This window comes from Rhinatrema bivittatum, chromosome 11 (genome assembly GCF_901001135.1).
Source record: "Rhinatrema bivittatum chromosome 11, aRhiBiv1.1, whole genome shotgun sequence".
NCBI lineage: Eukaryota > Metazoa > Chordata > Amphibia > Gymnophiona > Rhinatrematidae > Rhinatrema > Rhinatrema bivittatum.
Genome location: NC_042625.1, coordinates 79,767,983 through 79,784,668, shown reverse-complemented (window position 1 = coordinate 79,784,668; position 16,686 = coordinate 79,767,983). Strand labels below are relative to the sequence as shown.

General features: G+C 42.4%; 2 protein-coding genes across 5 annotated transcripts; one reads left to right on the top strand and one right to left on the bottom strand.

The window, feature by feature from the left end:
* Positions 1-1,356: 1,356 nt before the first annotated feature.
* LOC115100857 (F-box only protein 27-like) lies at positions 1,357-14,051 on the bottom strand. The gene is made up of 5 exons (XM_029619852.1): positions 13,718-14,051; positions 13,180-13,291; positions 12,204-12,299; positions 3,832-3,970; positions 1,357-2,899 (listed from the first exon to the last, which is right to left on the bottom strand). Exons 1-5 carry the CDS (start codon positions 14,025-14,027, stop codon positions 2,762-2,764), a joined length of 795 nt encoding a protein of 264 aa, XP_029475712.1. The 5' UTR covers positions 14,028-14,051; the 3' UTR covers positions 1,357-2,761.
* MRPS12 (mitochondrial ribosomal protein S12) lies at positions 13,665-15,923 on the top strand. 4 transcript variants are annotated; one of them, XM_029619857.1, is made up of 3 exons: positions 13,665-13,766; positions 14,531-14,620; positions 15,203-15,923. In XM_029619857.1, exons 2-3 carry the CDS (start codon positions 14,575-14,577, stop codon positions 15,613-15,615), a joined length of 459 nt encoding a protein of 152 aa, XP_029475717.1. In that variant the 5' UTR covers positions 13,665-13,766; positions 14,531-14,574; the 3' UTR covers positions 15,616-15,923. The 4 variants fall into 4 exon arrangements, with proteins under 4 accessions (XP_029475717.1, XP_029475715.1, XP_029475714.1 ...); XM_029619855.1 differs by lacking the exon at positions 13,665-13,766 and adding an exon at positions 13,983-14,114; XM_029619854.1 differs by lacking the exon at positions 13,665-13,766 and adding an exon at positions 14,037-14,162.
* Positions 15,924-16,686: the final 763 nt, after the last annotated feature.

Below are 16,686 nucleotides of genomic sequence, written 5' to 3'. Positions count from 1 at the left end.
TTTTTTTTTTTTTTTAATTGAATTTTTTGGAAAAGATACATAAGCAGCTTAGATTTACCATAGATATTGCAATTACACTGGCTTATAAAAGGGCATTTCTGTCAGCTGTCTCTTCCTGCTGCAAAGAGGTCCAGGGGTTCCCCTTCGCCTGGACTATCCTGCGGGGCCCAGCGGCTCAGATGATTCAGACCTGGAAGATGGTCTTGGGATTGATGCGGGGGTGGATCAGGATGACCCAGCAGATCTCACGGTGGATGATGATCAGGCTGATTCCAAAGAGGTCCCGATAACACGCAGGTGATTCGTCAGTTCCGTAAGGAGTTGAGGCCTCTTATTTCCCATGTTTGGAAGGGCCTGGATATTGAGGTGGTTCAGGAGGAGTCTGACAAGGAAGGGGTGGATCTGGTGTTTGGACTCTGGGGCCCACCTAAAGCTTTTCTTCTCCCTAAAAAGGATCAAGAAGCTGATGAACTAGGAATGGGACTTCCCAGAGGGGATCCCCAACGTGGCTAGAGCCAAACTAAAATTGTATCCCCTCACGCAGGATATCCTGCAGCTGCTGGTATTGCTGAAGATGCTTCCTTCTCAGCAGTTACTAGCAAGTCGACCCATTCTGGTTGCAGGTTTGGCAGTGTTAAAGGATGCGCAGGACCGTAAGTTAGAGCTTCATCGGGAGAGGATGGTTGAAGTCTTGGCGCTGAGCCTGTGAGCAGCGATCTGTGGAAGTCTGGTGCAGGGGGCCTGGTCATGCTGGGTCCAGAAGTCTTCAGCAGATGCTGGGGTTAATAGCCAGGCAACTCAGGTGGAGGCCACGATTACCTATGAGGCTGACGCGCTTTATGACTTGAGCTGGACTTCATCTGGGTACGACGACGTCTGCTGTGGTTGCAGAATTGGTCAGCTGATTTGCAGTCCAAGTCTCAGCTCTAATTTTCCCTTCAAAGGAAGGAAAATTGTTCAGGGAGGACCTGAAACAATTGATGAAGGTTTTGGGGGAGTCTAAAAGGGAATAAGCTGCCAGAGGATTAGATGACAGTCAGGAAGTCTTTTCTGCCTCACTCTAGGTTTTGGGAGGTGGGGCGGTTTTTGTTCCAATAAGGGTTCTGCACTGTTTTCAAGGGGGGGGGGGGGGGGGGAGATGTGAAAAACAAAGGCTCAGGAAAGTCTGTCACACTTACTCCAATTAATTTTTAGGACAACAGCTTTTCACTAAAAGCCCTATCAAGCAATCCTTATATATTAAGTATTGGTGCAGCCACAGCAGTGACGGAGGCAGCTTGCTTGGACAGTAGCTGTTTTGGGGCTATGCTATAAAAAAAGCATCACAGGCTGCAATCAACTATTATAAAACTGGTACCAACTGCGGGCTCTGGAGCAGATGTTCTAAAGATTTTTTCCCATTTAATGTCCATGTGAAAATGCTTAGAATATCTGCTCTATGCTAGTAATACTGAAGTAGACCAACTCAAGTTTAAAATTTTTATTCTGTATTTTTTTTTTTTTTTAGAAGAGCTGTTCCACTCAAAACAGATTGCAAAAACAAACCAAGAAAAAATTAGTATAATTATCTAATATATTCTTTAATATTCAATTGTATAGATAGTAAAGTTTCTATTGAGCGGGTAAGATATATATATTTCTAGCAAAGTCTAAATTGCCAGAAGGAATAATTATGAAATGTCCATTTACATTCATTGGCCATTCAGGTGATGCTCAATTATTTCGTATCATAACATATGGCAATATAACAAGTCGCAGTGCTAAGTAGCCCCCTGGGTTTCTGCTAACACCAGATACTCAGGATATCTTTATAGGGCAGAATGTAATAAAAACAGGCATGTCAAGCCTTAATGCTTATCCTCCTTCCACCATTTCACTTCTTGCTTGGCATTGCAGCTCTCACTGCTGTGATTTGATTCAACTATAAAGCCCCAAATGCAAGAGAGGCCATTGTTTCACTTTTCTTACTGCCAGATAATTGAACGTACAACTGTCAATTTGTAAAATAAAACTGCAAGACAAAAGCCGAAGGCTGCAGGAGTCCTTACTTCAGATGTCTTCCATGTTTTTACAGTGACATGCAGAACTGCCAATATATTCCACACAATCCATGCTCCTTGCAGGTAGCACTACAGTCTGACAGACATTCCTGGGGCAGCAGACTTCAGAGCCTAGAGTTTACTTCATGGCCTACACCCACATTGGGGGAGGAGGGGACAGGCCACATGCTTGTCTTATCAGTACATAAACCAGACATGTAAAATCTGGTCTAACCTACACAAAGTCTCTTCTTCATTTTAAAACTGTACTTCATTCAACAGTGCCTTGAGACCTTCCCCTGCAGCCTCTTATTTCATGTCACACTTGGACTAAACTTTAACTGAAATGTGTAAATTAAACTCTGCTTGGGGAGTACATTGAAAATGTGGGCAGGGCTCCTGTAGAGTAAAAATAACTACAGATTCAGAGACTAGAAACTATAACATTCCAAGAACAGGCGCCTACGACCCAGAAGCTTGTGGCTACATCAGAATGGTTTTTTAGGCAAAAGACAAGGGGCACCTCAATTGGAAGGTGCTGTTTTCGCTTCCCAAGTTAGATTGAGAGTGGATAATCCAATAATTTTGGATGGTCACACCTGCCCCAAGTCATCTTCTTGAGTAAGAGCTGCAGCCAGGCATTCACATGTTCTGTGGCTGGAGAAGGGTAGCGGATAGAAGGCAGAATATTAGGACTCTGGTCATCTGTGGAGGATAGAGGACTACCGGAGGGCAACCATCACAGTAGAATTAGAAATCCGTGCTCCGTAATGCCCAGCCCAAAATTGTGTATCCTTCCCTTTGTGAAGAAAGTGAACAAAACGGACTCCGGGACCATAATTTCGAAACACATGAGAAACCTGGAAGAAAAAAAAGGTGCCTGATACTGTTTCATCCAGAGAAGCAAGCAGACACAGCACATTTGGTCCTGTACTTGGCTGCATGCGACCTAATATCCTAATGGTCTTGGATGTAGAAAACAACCCAGGTATCCAGTCCTGTGATTCTTTTCTTGTCTATCAGTGGCTTGAGCACTGCTTGGAGCTGTGGTTACAGCTGCAAGCTTCCAAGAAAGGGTCCCTGCACCGTGACCATGGTTAAAACCCAAACATGAATGAGCATAGGGAGGCTGCTGGATGTTTTGCACAGCAGCCTCATAAATTTTGGAATTACAAAACTTGAGGGTAAGACATGGAAGATGACATGAGTGTTGGATTAAGCACTGATCCTGTCAAAATCAATACGAAACATGACAAGTCCTGGAATAGCCTGCCAGCACTGTTAACAGCATTTGAATATGCTTGAGCCAGGTAGGGGGCGCAGGAACATGGGTGAAAGGTTGGAGGGGGCTGGAGTTGGTTTAAGTATGGGAATTTAATATGCTCATCTACCAAACTGATAGTGGAAAAGAAAGTAAGAATCTCAATAGTTCTCCCAATCAGCCAGCTGGTCTTTATCTGCCATGATTTACTATAGAAGATGCTATGTTACTATTTATCCTTTTTGGCTACTTCACTCCCAATCCTGTTTGGTGCTGCTTCAAAGTTGCAGAGCTTTCACCTCCTTAAGCTGATCATATCTAGACAAGGGACTCTGCAGAACTGGAGTATAATGGTCTAATAAAAAGGTATCAAAGAATCCAGGCCCTTCCCATTCTTACACAACCAGGGGAACCTATCCCCTTCTCCCCAATGCCATCCCTTCAACAAACATGCAAATGCAAAGAAGTCTCCCCTGCCCCCCCACCACCACCATACTTAGCTTTTGTTGGAACAGCCTGGGCAATGGATACCTGGTGATATTGTTCATCATTCCACTGAGGAATGGGCTCTGGATTCTCTTGGAATGTTGCAATTACTGAGGTCTTGTCTGCAGCCAGCAGCTTCACATGAATCGAATACACACAGCCGCAGTCGTTACGCCCAGCATACCTTCAGAAACAAACAGGACTGGGTGGTTAGTCCTTCACAAAAATAAAAGGATTGTATTAGCTTTAAAATAAAGATTGGCAAGTATAGAAAGTCAAGACAAATAAAAAACCTATGAAATGGGATTGAAGATTCTTACTGTTGCCACTAGTAGTCCAATTAAGAAAAACAGGGAGATATAATACATATATATTAACAAATCAAATTCACAGCATGTAGAAGGCAGGGTATGCAGGGAGTAAGAAGCAGAATAAAGTGCTCCCAGAATGTGTTAAGATACAGACAAAAGCATAGAAACGGGTGACAGCAGCTGAAAACAGTCAAGTACAAAAGAGAAATCATGGTAACATAGTACATGACAGCAGAAAAAGACGAGTCCATCCAGTTATTCTTTTCCACATTGCCAAGGACATATCCCAGAAGCCAGAAAGAGCATGATTGCCTGTAGGATAATCACTCCTTATCCAAGACAGGCTTTGCATTCTTGTTTCATTGCATGCCTGTGTAAGTAGGCATGTAAAATCCCCATTTTCAATCACAAGGCGCCATGATAATCCAAACAGTCACCAACATCATTGTGGTTATTACCCTAACATCTAGACTCCTAGGTCCCCATGGCCTTTTTAGACTCCACACTGATGTGATCAATACAAGAAGTGGAAAACCTGCCAGGCGGATCCAGCTATGTGAACAGCTGCATTTCTGCTAGGACTGCTAATCCGACCTTTCTAACTAGCAACAAGTAAAGCGAAAACCACCTGCATGCATAGCAGTTTTCCACCCTGTTCCTATTAAAAGACCTTAACCTTATTAGACTGAGGTCATTAGGAAAGAATGGTTAATAAAACGGAAAATGTAATAATGCCTCTATAAATCGCTCCATGGTGAGATCACACCTTAAATACTGTGTACAATTCTGGTCGCCGCATCTCAAAAAAGATATAGTTGCGATGTAGATGGTACAGAGAAGGGCAACCAAAATGATAAAAGGAATGGAACAGCTCCCCTATGAGGAAAGGCTGAAGAGGTTACGGCTGTTCAGCTTGGAGAAGAGACGGCTGAGGGGGGATATGAAAGAGGTCTTTAAGATCATGAGAGGTCTTGAACAAGTAGATGTGAATCGGTTATTTACACTTTCGGATAATAGAAGGACTAGGGGGCATTCCATGAAGTTAGCAAGTAGCACATTTAAGACTGATCGGAGAAAATTCTTTTTCACTCAACGCACAATAAAGCTCTGGAATTTGTTGCCAGAGGATGTGGTTAGGGCAGTTAGTGTAGCTGGGTTCAAAAAAGGTTTGGATAAGTTCTTGGAGGAGAAGTCCATTAACGGCTATTAATCAAGTTTACTTAGGGAATAGCGGCTGCTATTAATTGCATCAGTAGCATGGGATCTTCTTAGTGTTTGGGTAATTGCCAGGTTCTTGTGGCCTGGTTTGGCCTCTGTTGGAAACAGGATGCTGGGCTTGATGGCCCCTTGGTCTGACCCAGCATGGCAATTTCTTAGGTAGGTCTCGGGCCCATGTTCTACCTGACTCCTTCTCCCACCAAGTTTGGATGTGATTGGTAAATTTTCATGGTGTGAGCTGAAAAGTGCTATAAATAGATAAAGCAGCTAATGCGCTAGATTAGAATCTTCAAGCAAATGAATATACCAAGAAGAGGTTGGAAACTGGTGTCTAAGCAAATGAACATAAAAGCTTAGACATGATTTTAAATTATTGACCAAAAGGATGGAATATCTTTACTGTATGCCAAACAAACTTAGTCCGATAGTGGAAAATTGAAACAATGATTCTAACAGTTCCTCCCTCTTATCTTTCATCAAAATAAATTCCAGTTTATATCAAAACAGCTTGTTTATAATATCTTTTATATGCAATGAAAGAACAGGTAATACAAACAGCTCCTCCAGGTACTGAGTTTCTGAAGTACCATGAAGGAAAATAACCTTGATATAGCAATACATTAATGTTACTTCTCCCCGTAAATCTTCCTCCCCACCCTCTTTGGCCAGAAAAGGTTACATGAAATACAAAAAATTACATAAAGTATGAATCCAGTAGAAAAGAGTGCAGATAATGCACTCATAAGAAAGATTGATCATGGCCCACTATCAAGAATTAGGTTTCTCGTTCTAGGTGCTAGCATATCAAAATATGTTCCCCAAGTTCCAAAAATAATGTCCAACGTTTGTAGACGCACTTAAGATGCCATTTGTTCCAAGAGAGGAAAATTAGTTCTTTCCTGTTAATTTTCATTCCTATAGTACCATGGATCAGCCCAGACCGTGGGTTGAGCCTCCTGTCCAGCAGATGGAGACAGACCAAAACTGAAAGGGTATCCTATATCAGGACAGAGCCTACCCTGCAGCCCTTCAGTATAACCATTGTCAAAGCAGATAAGAATAAAGATAACCAGTAAAAGATCAAGCAAGTAACGAGAGAACTCACAAAACATAACAATTGCAAACACTGAATGAACTCTGTATATGATCGCTCTTGCATAAATATCCATTGTCATCAAAACAGATGCTTTCGGTGCCTTTAAGGATAATCACTGATGAAAAACATCCAGTATCCTGCAAAAAGAGGACAATAGCTTCGCTGCATCTACCCTAGAAAGGCGAAGAAGTTCCAGAGCGTCCTCCGGAAGCGGATATAGCTTATCCATGGCCTTACTCACCTTCAGACCCAGCTCCGGAGTGTCCCACTCTCGGAACAGGATGTCAGTCGCCGCAAAATGGAATGGGAAAGCCACGGGTGGACCCCGGAGACCCAACAACACCGGATCCATCTTGGCCCCCGGATGGGACTCCACTGGAGGTGCCTCCACACCGAGCTCCTGGAGTATGGCCGGGATGAGTGGAACCAGCGCCTCCTTTTTAAATAGCCGGACCACCTTTGGATCGTCACCGTCCACTACTGGCAGCCCCTTGCTGGTACCAGGCTGCACCGGTCCCTCACCATCCGACTCGTCAACCACCCCCCCAGGGGTCTCGGGAGCAGATCTGTCTCCTCTTGAGACGAGGACTCCGTGTCCATGCCCTGGGGGACCGTCCGCAAGGGCAGTTTCTCTCTTGGGGGTTCCACGTCCCTGTGGGGCCTATCCCTATTCCACCTCTTCTGGGACTTGGACTGCTTCCCAATGCCCTCAGGATCTCTCTTTGCCTTTTTTCTGAGGACTCTGTGCTTCAGTACTTTCTTCATTAAAAGCACAAAGTCCGACGAAAACGATGAGTCCCCCCGACGAGGAAGACTCCCCCAGGCTATCCTCCGGTACGGGGGAAGAAGCCACGCCCCCCCGGGCCGGCTTCTGAGGAGAAAGTGCGGGAGGCATCGGCCCATCCCCCAATGCCGCCCGCGTGGCCTCCCTAAGTGAATCTAAAATGGTGAGCTGCCTGCATCTGCTGGAGGCAGACAAATACTGAGGGGCTGCAGGGTAGGCTCTGTCCTGATATAGGATACCCTTTCAGTTTTGGTCTGTCTCCATCTGCTGGACAGGAGGCTCAACCCACGGTCTGGACTGATCCGGGTACGTACAGGGATCATCAACTTGTAGCAAATTTCACCACTGCAAAAAGGAAAACATTTTCTTGCTTTTCCAATTTAACAAGACTGTTTCTTTCCAATGCATCAAGCTTTCATTACAAAAAAAACGATCCCGACAGGTCTTTAAAAAAAAAAAAACAAAACAAAAAAGCCCCACAATGGCGGAAACTGTCCGAACAATAAAGCTTCAGAGGAAAGTGGAATCACATATCCAACAACCTTGGACATATAGATAGATATGACACCATAAGGGACTAATCTGCCTACAGGCCCAAAAAAATGTGAAAAAGTGCCTGCTTCCATGCCACATCTAATACAGGCATCGGGATAGAAAGACTCGCTGTAAATATCTGGTCACTGGCAATATATGCCCTGTGCAGGAACTTACAGTGATTTTCTCCGACGTACTTATTAGAGAGCTTGTTTATGAACTAGCTCCCAGCGTTCTTTCAGAAATAGCAAAAATACCATCATTTTTCCAACGGTTAACTAAGACTCCAAAGCGCGGTTGAGCGGTCCACTTATGTAACTCCTTCTGTAAAGTTGACAAGTGAAGTTTCTTTACTACTTCAGGTCAAAATAATTTGATCAGTAAATCTGAAGAGCTGAGTCTTGATCTACCAAAGGCATAGAGGCAAGATAGTGTTTCAATTGTATGCAGGAAAAGTAATTAGCATCAGTAAGACCGTCTAGCTCCTGAAATGGCAATTTTTTTTCCTCTCTTCCCATGACATTCAACATCTGGGTTATACCCTTCTCCCTCCATCTCTGAAAATCTAACGACAAGCTACCAGGTGTAAAATCCGGATTTCCTTTTAATTGGTAAAAACAGAATTGAGAGATGACTTGCCAAACAAAGATGTCAGTTTGATCCATGCCCATTTCAGAGGTGACAACACAACATGTTTAGACCACCCACTTGGTAATTTACCATATGGAGCATGAAATGCAAAGATTACATCAAAGGGATGCAGTGCCACCCTCTCCCCCATCAAATTAACATAAAAGGACTTGCCATATATCCAGTCTCTTATAATGAGCAGCAGACAGGTTAAACTGTAAGATTCCAAGTCAGGGACACCCATTCCCCCCACAAACCAAGACGCCTTCAGATGTTTGAATGGGATTCTCGCCTTTTTCCCCTGCCAAAAAAAGGAAATCAATAAAGTGTCCATCAATTGGAGATCTTTTTGTAACAAAACGCAGAGGGAGGTTTTGTACGACATAAAGCCACTTGGCGAAAATCACCATCTTGAAAAAATTCATTCTCCCCCTCCCCCTAAGGATAATGGCAGATTATTCCAAAAGAAAGCTGCATTCATGGGTTAATCTATGAGATGGGAGATATTAATTTTATATAAATCACCCAGATCTGGAGAAATTAAAACACCCAAGTATCTAATCAGGCCTGAAGCTCATTTCAGTGGGAAAGTGCCAGGCCACTGCTCCCAAAGAGAGGATGGAGAGGCCAAAGCCTCTGATTTATCAACATTGAGCTTCAGGCCCGAGAATTTCCTGAATAATTGAAAAGCCTGCATCAACGCCTGCAAAGAAGACACTGAATTAGTCAAAAATACCAAGATGTCATCGGCAAAAGCCGCATATTTACAAACAAAAGTGCCCATTTCCTTATCGGCAATCTCTGTATTCCGTTAAAGGAAGCGCAAAAGCAGTTCCAAAGATAACACAAATAAAGCTGGAGAAAGCAGGCAACCCTGTCGAGTGCCTCTCAGGATTGGGAAAGAATTGGAACGTTCCCCATTTACAATTAAGGTCGCCTCAGGCTTATATACTAATCAGGGAAAATTATTTTTCACTCAACGCACAATAAAGCTCTGGAATTTGTTGCCAGAGGATGTGGTTAGTGCAGTTAGTGTAGCTGGGTTCAAAAAAGATTTGGATAAGTTCTTGGAGGAGAAGTCCATTACCTGCTATTAATCAAGTTTACTTAGGGAATAGCCTCTGCTATTAATTGCATCAGTAGCATGGGATCTTCTTAGTGTTTGGATAATTGCCAGGTTCTTGTGGCCTGGTTTTGGCCTCTGTTGGAAACAGGATGCTGGGCTTGATGGACCCTTGGTCTGACGCAGCATGGCAATTTCTTAGTTCTTAATTTTATTGCCTGTTGAAATTTTCCCATTAACCTCATATGGGACAAGAGATCGAATAAATAGTGCCATTCCACCCAGTCAAAAACCTTTTCAGCAACAAAACTGAAAAGGAACCTGACGCTGCTTTCCCAAGAGCATGGCAGACAGTCAAAGTCGAATATCAGTCAGGGTGTAGTGCTGCCTAACAAAGCCCACTTGTCCAGTGTCAATCAGCTTCAGTAGTATTATTATTATTAGAGCCAATCTATCCACCATGATCTTAGCCAACAGCTTTTGGTCAAAATTAAGTAATGACACTGCACAGTAAGATGCGGGAGCGACACAGTCTCGATACGATGCAAATTTATCTCATGCATTTTCATTGTGGATATCCTGAAAACCCAACTGGCTGTGGGGTTCCCAGGACATATTTGGGAAGCCCTAATCTAGAAACTCAAACTTCTCTAAATGAATACCTAACCAATGGAATTGAACTGGGATCCAGCTTTAAGACTAGTCTATATGCAAATGGAAATCAATTGGGAAGACTAGGTGGGCCTTACTTACACTACTTCAGGGGTGACCAACTCCAGTCCTTGAGAGCCACAAACAGGCCAGGCTTTCAAGATATCCACAATGAATATGCATGATAGATTTGCATACAAATCTATATCCTGAAAACCCGGCCTGTTTGAGGCTCTTCCGGACTGGAGTTGGACAGATTTGCACTACTTATTACTAGCACGCATTATACACATAAGAATTCCTACTCTGGAGCATCATATGCTATTTCTACAGAGGAATTGAAAACAGATGCTCATGAAGATGACCAGCAAAAAAGTGATTCAAGTACAGAATATATATTTCCATTGAGTGCATACCAGTGGGAGTAGCATTCTTGTACACAGGCCAGTGGTCACCGACTAAACTGCAGCCTATGTACCGGTCTTCTTCCATATTCAATCTCCTTCCCAATGCATCTGCTGCTCTCTGGCTATATACGGTTCTCTTTGCCATGCTGCAGATGAAGACTCCAGCCAACCTTTATTTTTCACCTCCCCAATATAAAAACAGGATACTACACCCCCAAAAGCAAAAGATGGGACCTCTGCAGGACTACAGCTGAGACAGGATCAACAGACAAATGGACAGGACAAACCCACAAGGCTTTCTTGACCAGTTTCTTATGAAAACACACAAAAACCTGATGTTTTTGCACTGCAGTCTGACACATCCATATGGGATTAACTGCAGAGTCAGCAAAATTCTCAGAAAATATTAATAAGAGGTTGGAAACTGCTACATTTTTGAAGGGGTTAAACATGTGAATAAAGGTGAACTGGTAGATGTGGTATATTTGGATTTTCAGAAGGCGTTTGACAAAGTCCCCCATGAGAGGCTCCTGAGAAAAATAAAAAAAGTCATGGGACAGGAGGCAGTGTCATAAGTGGTTTGCAAACTGGTTAAAAGATAGAAAACAGAGTAGGACTAACTGGTCAGTCTCCTCAGTGGAGAAGGTAAACAGTGAAATGCCTCAGGTATCTGTACTGAGACCAGTGCTTTTTAATATAATTTATAAATGATCGGGAAAAGGGTTCAATGAGCGAGGTGATCAAATCTGCAGATGACACAATATTAATCTGTTAAACCACAAGCGGGTTGTGAGAAATTGTAGGAGGACCTTGCAAGACTGAGCATCCAAATGGCGGATGAAATGTAATGTGGACAAGTGCAAAGTGATGCACATGGGGAAAAGTAACCCACACTATAGTTGCATGATGTTAGGTTCCAGATTAGAAATTACCACCCAGGAAAAAGCATATGAGGGTCACTATGGACAATATTTTAAAATCCTCAGATCAGTATGTGGTGGCTGTCAAAAAAGCAAATAGAATGTTACTATTTATTAGGAAAGGTACAGAGAATAAAACAGAGTATCATAATATCTCTGTATCGCTTAATAGTAAGACTGTACCTGGAGTACTATGTGTAGTTCTGGTCGCCACATCTCAAAAAAAAAAAAAAAAGATATAGTTGAACTGGAAAAGGTACCGAAGGGCAATCAAAATGTTAAAGGAATGAAACAGTTGCCCTATGAAGAAAGAGGAGTCAGCTTGGAGAAGAGAGGGCCGAGTTGGGATGATAGAGGTCTATGAAATCTTGAGTGGAATAGAATGGGTAAATGTGAATCAGTTATTTACTTTTAAAAATTCAAAAGCTAGGGGATACTCCATAAAGTTAGTAAGTAGCACATTTAAAACATTAGAGAAAACTATTTTTCACTGAATGCATATTTAAGTTCTGGAAGTCATTGCTGAAGGATGTGGTAAAGGCAGTTAACTTAGCTAGGTTTAAAAAAAAAGTTTGGACAAGTTCCTGGAGAAGTCCATAAAACTGTTATTAACCAGACAGACTGGGGGAAAATCCATGAGCATTAGCAGCATGGGATCTATCTACTATTTGGGATGCTGCCAGATTCTTAGGACCTGGATTGGCCACAATTTGGAAACAGGATACTGGACTTTATGGACACTCGGTCTGATCCAATATGGCTATTTTTATATTCTTATGACTGGAGAAGGCCAAGTTACTTACCAGTCAGTGACTAAGATTTCTGGTTGGTGATGATCAAGAAGTTTCTCCCATAAACCTTCTTTTAAAAGATCAATGACTTGCCACTTGATGCACCAGCTGTATGAAAAAGTCAGAATTAGATCTGCAACATTCATCTTTATACAATTTAAAATTGAAACTACAGGGGGTAATTTTAATGGGTCTGTAACCCACAGCCACACCTTTTAATATTATTTTCACAAACCAAACAATGTCAGGTATCCAATTACCGTAGGTCTAAAAAAAAAATAATAATAAATAAATGAATTAAAAAAAAAAAATATATATATATATATCTCTTTTCCTGGTTTCATTTAAAGAGACACTATCCATATTGCAAGTTCTAGACAGAGTTGTGGCAGTCAACCATTATAGATTGGACCCATGGCATCTTGATTCTTACATGTCCCATGCTTAATCCTTGTATTTAAGTGTTCCATCAAAAAATTAAGTGAGGAATTATAACTAAAAACACCTATCAATTCTCAGAATCTTATTTTATTTTATAAACAACCACCATACTAGGCATATATAGCTGATATTAGCCAGCTTATTTTTACCTTTCTGCATAATCATTGGTCCTCTTACACAAACTCTTCTAACATCCAAGACCCCTCACCTTTATTTTACCACTACACTTTGTAATAATCCAAATAGTGGATTTATTTTTATGAATTTGCATTTGTTAGCTGCCTATTCCAAGCCCTGGAGCAGCTTACAGGGAAACAAACAAGGCTAACCATCAATCAACTCATCACATACTACAATAAATAGGCAAGTAAAAGATTATCAAAGAAATACTAAGTAAAAGAAAAGTGTGGATTAGTGTCCAAAAATCCTGCCGGTTTTGGTCCCTGACATTAGGGTCATAACCAAAGGACTCAGTGACTCCTCTGGGTCTTTGGGGAATTGAAAACCTCCCTGGAGCCCTGCTAGGCTGCTTTCTATCTTTACTTACTTAAATGAGGTAACAAAACAGCTCTGAGCCTTAGCCCCTTCCAGGTGGCTTCTGTTATTTTCCACGCTCCATCTATCCCCTCCATGCTGCAACTTCCAATGTTGAAATTGTTCTGGAAAAAGATAAAAGAAATCAGCCACAACAGGAGTCTGTATAAGACTACAGAACTATACAACTAAAATTTAAAGTGCATCATCCCTACCATACAGACTCACAGGCCTGGATTTAGGAGCCCATAGGCAGTATGGGGAAGGGGTGGAACCCTGGAGATCAGATAGGGGTGAAGTCCCAGAGTGCCACAGCAGTGTCCCTTTGAAGTGGCTTGCAAGAGCAGGCTCATTCTTGACATAACTAGGCCAAAGGGAAATGCAGCTATTTGGCACCTTAGGCAAATGCCTATGCCTAAATCCAGGCCTTCCGCCTCACTGTTCTGTCCAATCAGTCTGCCGACTCCGGGTATTATAAAGGGGCCAGGGAGGCTACTGCAATGAAAAAGTGCAAGTGATCCCCAAAACCCATTTCCTCTCCAGCCCCGCACCGGTTCCGCAGGGGTTCCGCAGCAGATTACGAGCGAAGGGCTCCTTCAGGTACACGCGGCCCCAGGGCAGGTCCGGGCAACAGCGCGCCGCCTCCAGCAGCGATGTGCGCCGCTCTCGCTCGCACTTCACTCGCCACAAGCACGGGGAATCCACCAGACATCGCCATCGGCGACAGACACGCCGGCAGTTCCACAGCAACTCCCGGCCAGGCAGGAAGCTGAGTACCAAGAGCAGCAGCTCGTCAGGCAGCGGCCCCAAGTCCATCCGGCACAGGGTATCACCCGAAGCACCGGATGCCGACTGCCCCATTCTAAGCTCCTTCAGCCATCTGCAGTGACGCACTTCCGGTTTGAGCCTCCTTCTGGGAAACGGAAATATCAGAATGGCTAGAAATAGGTCTGTGCTCGCTACGTGAGGCGTTGAGGAAGCTTTAATTCTTATAGTGTAAGCCAGTCACCGATTTTCTAAAAGTAGCCCAGCGTAGAGGCTTCTCCATATCGTCCCTAGTGAAAAATCTGTTGTATGTTTATCCATTCAAAAGATGAAATCTCTATTTTTAATGGTAAAGATGCCAGCGCAGAAGTAACAGGACGCGTTAATAATGTCCCCTATAGCATGCACCATGGTTTGGTTTCCTCCTGGGCCCTGATTACATTATCTCCGTTGCGGAATCGTTTGGTGACTTTGCATTGCTAACTATGATATGCGAATGTGTTCCCGGGATGGATGGTGGAGCACATCTGTATGCTATTGTCAGCACCTCGCAGGCTGTACCTGCTATAATGTTAATAAGCCATCTTTCTTATCCACAGGGGTCTGTTCTCTGTTTAAAGAGTTTGGTACTTTCTGGCACAGAATGAACATAGTTTTTCTTAGGATGATGGTGGCACCGTGGAGATGGGGTAGGTGACTTTATTTAAATACACTATGCCTTTAATTGATCTATGGCCTTTATAATTGTACGTATTTGTGGGCTGAGGATGTTCATTATACTTCTGAACTTGCATGTAACTAAAACGTTGACATCTGCTCTTAGAAGAAATTAAACATTTTCAGATACTTTTAATGGAAGGAAGAGAATTGCTATATGGTTACCAATCCCCACCTAGGAAACACAGTCCTGCTACACCCTTCCTCTAGGCTCCACAATCATAGGGATCCCACCCTGATCTGATCTTTTACTAGGGAAATAAAAGTCTGAGGATGAAGACAGAGATTCTAAAGTAGTACCAAGTTTGGATTCTTTGAAAGGTGTCATTGATTACATGGCAATGTAATTAAGCTCCCAGAAAGTATGGTTCTTTAGAAATGATTGCATATTCACATGTGTATGGTTTTTAGTGTAAATGTGAGTGAAAAATGTTTGCCTGCAAATGGCAAGAAAACTGCTGATTCTCCATACCTGATTCTGTAAGCGGCAGAAATTATTTTAATAATATCTTGTTGATTTTAAATTTTAATAATACTCACTGATGTTTTTGCAGGTATTCCTCCTGTATCTCATGTACTCATACCAAGAATAGCATCGGTGGTGCAGCCTGGGTGCTGTCAGGATACCTGTACTATGGCAACTCTAAACCAGATGCACCGCAAGGGTAAACCAAAACCAGATCCACCAAAGCTTGGTCCCACCTTTGGCCATCCTCAGCTAAAGGGGGTGGTTCTGAAGACTATGATCCGTAAACCAAAAAAACCCAATTCTGCCAATCGGAAGTGTGCCCGTGTACGCCTCAGTAATGGCAAAGAGGTTGTGTGTTTTATCCCAGGGGAAGGGCACAACCTTCAGGAGCACAACATTGTGCTGGTGGAGGGTGGGCGGACCCAAGATCTGCCTGGTGTGAAACTTAAGATTGTACGAGGAAAGTACGATTGTGCACATGTTCAAAAGAAGAAGTGAATGTGGAGGGACCAGAACTCTGTGGAAGGAGATTTTTTTTCACTGGATTCTAAATTATAAATGCATTTTCATGTAACCAATTTCTTGAGTGTCCTGAGTTGAGAGGAAGAGATGTTGAATCTGAACTGGTTGTTTTGAGCATGTCCATTGGTTTTACACATTCTCTTTCTGGGTATTGAGAACCTGGATCATAACAGTATAAAATCCTTGCTGAGCGACTGCCACTTTTTGTCCTCTTTATCTTTCACGGATTGTGAAGGTTGAAAGGGAAATTCAAGTTTCATAAAATAAAAGCCTTTGATTTCTTATGTTTGTCTCTCTTTATTTATTCTTAAAAACTATTCAATTTGTATGTTCCTGCTTCTATAGTTATATACTCAGAAAACTCTCAAAAGTATTAACTGCAGTGAAAACAGCAAAACATAAATTTCCCAAAAGACTGCTGTAACATCACCATTTTAAAGAAAATTCATCGAACACCTCAAGTGAGAGAAAAAATATTTTTTTCACCAGACCTCATAAACTGGCATAGTTAATAATGCTAAATTAGCATAGAATATATTTGCCAACGTTTATAATCATCGGTCAATTGTATAGATTTTTTTGTATGCTTTCCTTTCGTGAAAAAATAGTGATAAAACTTTCTGATTATCCTTTTCAAAGTCACATTGACAAAACTTAACTTAAGTGAAGAAACGCCATGTTCTTCAGATGAGGCTAGCATGGAAAAAGCCTGCTTCTATAGTAACATAGTAGATGATGGAAGATTTTATTTATTTAACGTCTCTTTTATACCGATATCCGTTCGCACATCGCATCGGTTCACAATAAACAAAAACTATTGGACGGGGCCCTTACATATAACAGCTAGGAAGAATACAATTAACTTTTGGGAGGAGCCCTTACATATAACAAAGGCTAACTGGCACATCTACTCTGCCCAATTATACTGGCATATACTGCTAAGGATATATTCCACTTGAGTGCTTGTAGAATATCATTCGTTATCCATATCTGTTCTTGTGGACTTTCCAGACCCAGGCCCATTGTCACCAAAAGCTCACACAGATT